This window comes from Alligator mississippiensis, chromosome 2, assembly GCF_030867095.1.
Source record: "Alligator mississippiensis isolate rAllMis1 chromosome 2, rAllMis1, whole genome shotgun sequence".
In the NCBI taxonomy this organism is placed as follows: domain Eukaryota; kingdom Metazoa; phylum Chordata; order Crocodylia; family Alligatoridae; genus Alligator; species Alligator mississippiensis.
In genome coordinates this window covers 48,467,225-48,474,559 of record NC_081825.1, presented here as the reverse complement: position 1 = coordinate 48,474,559, position 7,335 = coordinate 48,467,225, and the positions used below count along the sequence as shown (strand labels likewise).

Sequence of the window (7,335 nt, the reverse complement as noted above, 5' to 3'; positions counted from 1 at the left end):
TTCTAGGTGGCCCACTTTCACAGGAGTAAAGGGTCATACTCTAAGCACCTGCTCATACAAAGACATGACCCTCATTCTGCATGATTGAACAAAGAAGGATTTTTCAATGAGATGAAATCTTTGAGGTTGGAGAGCTCTTCTGTCTGCCTCAGCCTATGAAACACAGACCTGAGGGCACAGTTGATGTCTGTAGACAAATTTCCTTCTCTATTAGTCCAAACATGTGTAACTGCTTCTAAAGTGAGCTTGTTCTCTCAAGAGGAATCACTGGGTCAGTGTTGATACCTTTTAATGCCTAGTCCTCCAGAAGAGCGAAGCACATTAGACCAGAATATTTTGCTGAATTTTCTAGCACTCTTCTTTTGTTGTCTACTAACATTAGAGTGTAGATAAGAGATAGTGACTGAACTGACCCTAAATCTTCCATGCATTTATAATGCTGATCTCAACCACTCAACATTAATAGTGCATGGGACTATGGGACTTTAGGACTAATTCCAACTAATGGAAACTGTAAGGAGCTAAAAGATGACAACAAGAACAAAAAAACATTGGCTCTAATTTTTTTCTCTTTCTTTTGCTAGGACTGAAAACTCATACAAAACTATACATATTTTTAAAATAAACTTGACACTACCCAATATACGACACAAGTTGAGGCAAACAGCCATATCCAAAAAAAGTTTTTGATAGCTTAATGCACATGTTGCATTGGTATTTAAAGTAGAATTTTCACGTTATAAATTAAAATAATTACTTAAACCTAATTCTGACAATGTTTTTCCATCCATCAGTTTGAAAGTGCTTTACATAGGAAGGTAAGCATCATTATCTTGTTTTGCTGGCATTATTGTGTTCGCAAATGCTACAAAGGCAATGTTGTGGTTCAGAACTTTATTCATAAAGATAATTTTGTCTGAGATGACACAGAAGTTTCCCACTGATTAAAGCAGGCATCTGCTTACAACTGGTTTATATGATATACTAAACTATAATTTTTTTAAGTCCACCTATATTATTAATAACTTGTAATGGCTCTGATTCTCAGCTGTACCTTCTAGTCACTTAGATGTGTAGGAAGTACAAATCAACCCATGCCATATCATTTTGAATTAACTTTCTATTACCTAAGGGTCTGATTATTGTGGTCTCTCACAATGTAGTCCTTCCCTGTAACACTGCTGTAAAAGAGGGATTTCCTCCTTTTTACAGATGGAGAAGCTGTGGCCCCACCACTCATTATATATATTACCCAATTAACTGGTTAACTGTGGAATAAATTTAGAAAAGCCACATGTGGAAAGTAAGGCCAGCCACCTGTGCAAATAATTATTAAACAATTAACTGGTTAATCATGCATAAATTTAGTAATATCACACCTAAACATGTCCATCAAGTTAGTGCTTGAAAATGTGTAAAAACTCTATAGCTTGTTTCTATCCAGCGTTAATATGAGTGTGTGGCACGGCTGTATGTGACTTGTCCAAGATCTCAGATGAAGAGAGAGGCTGGCTCAGGGGTTAGGGCACTAGTGTAGGGCTTAGTTTTAGTCTATCGTAGACTGTCTATGTGATTTCTGACTCAGTTTCTCATCTTTAAAATAGAATTTTACTTGATCACAGAGGTATTGTGAGGTACTTGTAAAATATAGTAATGAGGGCCATAGAAGTAGCTTAGGATGTGTCTGTATTGTATCCTGGGTCTCTTAGGAAAGAAAACTCTGGAGCCCAACTTACCCATCCTCTCCCATTTGCACACATGAAGCTCTGAAATGCAGTGATGAACTCATTTGGAGTGTACTCTCTGCATCTGCTCTCAAGATTTGTCTCCACTGTACTTGAAATTAGGTGTGAGGGAAAGAATATATCTAGAATTGCTTTATCACAGTGATTTCAAGTTTGATGCTTGAGGGTAAACGTATGTGGGTCCTCAAGAACAACCCTCCCCAAAAGTACCAAAAACCTAGTCCTAAGACATATAAATTAAACACAGAGTTTGTTGCAGGACAGGAAATTTAATCCAGATCTCTTATTAGTGGGCCTAGTGCCTTGACCAGTGCATCATCATCTTGTTTCTTTGCACAAAGCAGCATGAAATCAAAGCCTTAAAGAGTACTTTTAACATTTGATTGTTCTTTATTCCTCTCTCTCTCTGAAACTGAAACCCTGTTGAATAATATTAGACACAGAGGCCATCTTGTGGCAGGATATAGGTAGTGGTATAGAGACCAATCTGGAAGAAAAGTTGGAATCCCTGACTGTCTTAATAGTTTTGATTATTTGTATCAATAAAGGGCCTGGGAGTCATAATCATGGACCAGGGCCCTATTCCTAGTTTTATCTATGTATTCTGACTATATGTATAATGGCCACAAAAGAAGCAACTATAAAGGAAGCACTCAACATTTTAATTATATTATATAATTATATTATATAATTATCTAATGTAAAATATTAATTATATCATATAATATAATACTAATTGCCTTCAGTTGATGATGAATGCATTAGTAGATACAATATAATTAAAGGGTATTTCTAGTAACAGAGTGAATAGTTTCACATAAATATATATAGTGTGGTCTTTTCCCCTTTTTTCTAAGGGTAAAAATGTAAATACTTCTGAATGAATGTCAACAAATGGGTCTATCTCATCCCTATGTTTTTTTCTAAATTTAAAAAAAGAAAGAAAGAAAGAAAAGAAAAGGCAACAGTCCTGTTAGCTAAATCTGTCAGCTCGAAATCTCTGGATGAATTAAGTAGTATTCAGTATGATGACTCCCTTAATCTTGTAAAGCTATAGTTTCTTACATGTGGTAATTAGTTCAGGGAATCCCAAAAGCAGAATATCCAGAACAGAATCATATAGCAAAATAAAGACTAGTCAGCCAGCTATTTAGTACGTCTATTTGATATTAATATAATTAGAAACTATATTTCTTTATTATTTTTTATTAGTTCTTATTTTTAAAAGGTTTGCATTAATTGAATCAAATGGAGATCAATTATATATATAAAAGAAAACTACACAGATGGACTGGATCTTAAAGAGGTTCATCTATATATAAATATGTATGTTCTGGAGAAGCTCTGGAGAGATGTGTCATGTTGCATTAATTCAACTGATAGTTGCATTTGTAAACCTCAAGTCTTAGTGCCTTCCTCAGCTGAGTCTGCTTGCAGTATGGCTTCTGAGATACCTTAAGCCTTTAATATAAATGTAAAAGAATAGCCTTTACATAGAGTTGTGGAATTCTATACCAAATGGCAATCAATATAATAGAGTCTACAATTAATATGGAGAAAGAACATCATTATTCAAACCCAGGAGAAAATGTGTTGAAATATTACAGAACCTTCATCATGGCTCCATAGTTAAAGTTGAGATTTATTTTACATACTAAATTAGAGATGAAGTCAGTATGAGGTAACCAAGGTACAAAAATAAAGAATAGTATAGAAAAGTCAGGCAGGTATTCCTGTTTACCTTTCCCCTAACTACAAGAACTCAAGACATTGAATGAAATGACAAAGCAAAACAATATAAACTTACAAAAGGAAATATTCTTTGTCAGAACTCAATATTAACCTGTGCAACTCATTTGCTACAATATATGGAATTGAGGCAAAGAGTTTTACAGCATCCAGAAAAAGAGATTAGACATGTATCAGTAATAAAAGTGTAACTTCCAGGTACACTCACAGTAAGATCATAGAGAATGTCAATATATGTATCATAGGTGACCACTAACTGCCTGAGATTGGTAAGAAATTTCCTTTATTGATGAATTATAGCATTATTGTCTATGACAGTTTACTTTGAAGAATCAGGTTCTGATCACTATTAGTGATAAGATACCAAACTAGGGCCATGTATAGATGTTCTGTTTCTACTGATAGAATTGCTGGTCTTAATGCTTCTCTCAGAGCACAAATGGCAATTCTAGGAGAAAAATAACCTGGCTCCAACCAATTAAAAGTCATTCCTGGATGAGTTTCTCACGGGAGAATGAATGCTTGTACACTCTTCCATGGCTTATCAGGGACCAGAAGGAAAGAAGCCAGGGGGAAAGGCTCCTATTCTTTCCAGAAATCAAGTCACCCTGCTCTGGAGAAGACATGAGGGGCAGCAACCCCTGCCCCTCTTGTATGCCAGGAAGGGAGGGGGAGAGTAGATACCAGCTACTTCCCACTGGATCCTCACACACTGGAATCCCCAGAGTGAGAAGTAAGCAGAAAGCTTTGTCCTGCTCCTTCAGTTCCCCCAGGAACAGCTCACACTTTTCCCAGCCCAGAAACAACCCAGTGTCAGAATTATGCAAGAATGCTTGTATTGCTTTCTCTCCCAGAATTGTTTCTAGAGTAAGGATGATTCTGGGATGTGGCCTAGATCACCTACTAGGTTGATAAAGTATTGTAAGTCCTATGTTGCTAAAATATAGAGAGATATAAATAGCTGGGTTAATCTAAAGTCTAGTAGAAGGCAGGATAGATTTGCAAATTACAGACTAATCAAAGTAGATATATATCACAAGCTTTCATGAGCTGAAACTCACTTAATCAGATGTTGTGAGAGGCTATGCAGAAAGCACAGTACAAGTCAGAATACAAGAGACAAGGGAGAGTGAAAGAGAGAGCAAGATGATGAGATGGGTGCAATGCTGGGATAGAGGAAAAAAAACAAAAAGTAAAGCCATAGGAACAAAGGATTCACCAAAGCTAACCCAGGTAATGGGATAAGAATCTATAGTCTCTATGTAAACCATACTTAAGACAATCCAGTCTGTGGATGATTTCTTGTTCCACAATTTCCTGTTCAAACCTGTTTTTAAAAGTTTGGTGTCTGAGAACAGCCACCTTTAGGTAAGTGATAGAGTGTCTAGGAAGGTCAAAGTGTTTTGCCACAGACTTACATATCTTTCTGCAGCTGATGTCAGAACATGGTTAATTCATTATGTGACATAGGGATCATCCAGTCTCTCTCTGTCATTCCTCCACCTTATCTTTTGTATTCTAATTTTACTTCCTTTAGCATGCTTTCTGCACTTCCTTTCACACCTCTGATGATGTGAGCTTTAGATCACAAAAGCTTGTGATATATTCTATCTGTCTGTCTGTCTGTCTGTCTGTCTGTCTACTTTGGTTAGTCTATAAGTTATAAATCTATTCTAAAATATGCTTGTGCATTAGATTTAGAAAAAAATAAAAGGATTTACCCAACATGTCACAGCCCTCCAGAGCTTCTCCAGATCATATCGCAACAATTTAAAACTTAAACATAAGGCTCTATACTGGTGTATAATTCTTGGTGTCTGTACTTTCAGCACTTTTTCTTTTTGAAAGAAGTGCTTGTTGTTAATAAACAAAGGAAAGAATAAAATGAAGCTGATGGAAGATTCTTAGTACAGATAGGTTCACCTGTCACAAAGAGACTTCAGATTTTCTGACCAATGAAGGAGAACCCATGTCTCTCTGGCCCTCTTCCACATTTCTCAAAACATTGCAATTTTTAAAAAGAGGTTATTGTGAGTTAAAGAAAATGTCCCTCACAAACCCAAACCTCTTGTAAAGATATTAGACCTCCCATGGTGAAGATGCATTGAAATCAGGTTTTCAGTTGTTTATCTCAAACCAGTGTCTTTGCTGAGTGAACACTTTATTCTCACACTTAAACCGGAGTTCTTCTGAAAGATCAATCCGGCCACTCTTACGAAGATAACGAGAAAGGAGCTGTTGTTTATCAGCTGATCTTGGAAGATTCCTCTTCCAGCTGCAAAGAAGCTCATAGATCTGATTTGTTAAATCATCAGGGCACTTAACTCTAATAAGCTGAAGTGTACTCCGCCGGATCCGTAGATGCAGAGCAAGCAACAATGCATTGTCTTCTGAAAGTTCCTCTGCCAGCCAGTACAACAGGTTATCCCATAGGGCCTCTGTTAGTCAAAATATTAACACACATATTCATTCCCTTATTCTTTACAAATATTAAAACAATATATTTAAATATTAAAAGAATGTATTTTAGGAAGAATAGCAAATATGACAGGGAGCAGATTAGAAAGTGTAAGGCAGTGACTGAATTTAAACTAGCAACAGAAATCAAGGTCAATAAGAAGTCCTTTTTTAGGTAAGTAGGTAACAGGAGGAAAACAAATGGAAGTGTGGGGCTATTGCTGAACAACTCAGGACAAGTGGCTACCAACACTCGGGAGAAAACTGAACTCCTGAATTATTACTTTGCTTTGATATTTTCCCAGAATAAGGGGGAAATCATACTAGATAAGGTTCAGAGTAGGCATGGTGGGAATGACCACCTTCCTACCATTGATGTTGAGGTAGTGCATGATCAGTTAGAAAAATTAGACATAAGTCAGCAGGACCGGATGAACTTCATCTGAGAGCACTGAAGTCATCACAGGACCCCTGGTGAAACTTCCAAAACTTGTGACACTCGGAGGAGATCCCTGAAGAGTAGAAGAGGGCCAATGTGCCCATCTTCAAGAAGAGGAGGGGCAAGGACCTGGGCACCTACAGGCCAATTAGCTTAAATTCTATCCCAGGGAAAATCCTGGAAAATTCATCAACGAGTCTATGTGTGATGCGTTCACAGAAGGTAGGATTCTGAATGACAGCCAGCATGGCTTTGCCAAGGGCCAGTCTTGTTTTACCAATCTCATCTCCTTCTATGAACATGTAACTCACTACTTGGACAAGAGAGAGGAGGTCAATATTGTATACCTACACTTCCAAAAGGCCTTTGATTTGATATCCCATGATCTTCTCAGGGGAAAATTGGAAGAGTGCAGGGTTAACCGCTCAACAGTTAGGTGGGTAGGAAGCTGGCTGCGGGGAAGGACCCAGAGAGTTCTAATGAACAGATCAGTGTCATCCTGGCAAGAAGTGGCCTGTGGTGTCCCTCAGCAGTCCAGGCTTGGTCCAGTGCTTTTCAACATCTTTATCAATGATTTGAATGTGGGGGTGAAGCACTCACTGGCCAAGTTTGCAGATGGGGGACCATGGTCATGCTTGAAGATAGGCTGCAGATACAGGCAGACCTAAACAGGCTGACAAGTTGGGCAGGTAGGAACCAGATGAAGGTCAACATTGAGCAATATAAAGTGCTCCATCTGGGGATAAACAATCCCCAACATACTTACAGGCTCAGTGGCACCAAACTGACTAGCACCATAACTGAAAGTGACCTGGGGGTAAAAATAGACCATAGTATGAACATGAGCCATCAGTGCTGTGCTGTAGCCAGCAGGGCAAACAATACTCTGGCATGCATCAATCGATGCATCTCAACCAAAACCAAGGAAGTGATTCTTCAACTTTA

The 7,335-nt window shown here is 37.8% G+C and overlaps 1 protein-coding gene across 1 annotated transcript in view; it reads right to left on the bottom strand.

Moving 5' to 3' along the window:
• Positions 1-5,612: 5,612 nt before the first annotated feature.
• DTHD1 (death domain containing 1) overlaps positions 5,613-7,335 on the bottom strand; it is a 39,914-nt gene continuing 38,191 nt past the window's right edge. The window contains exon 10 of the mRNA XM_059721286.1: positions 5,613-5,932. Coding sequence (XP_059577269.1) covers positions 5,613-5,932 — 320 coding nt within the window. The remainder of the gene's footprint in view (positions 5,933-7,335) is intronic.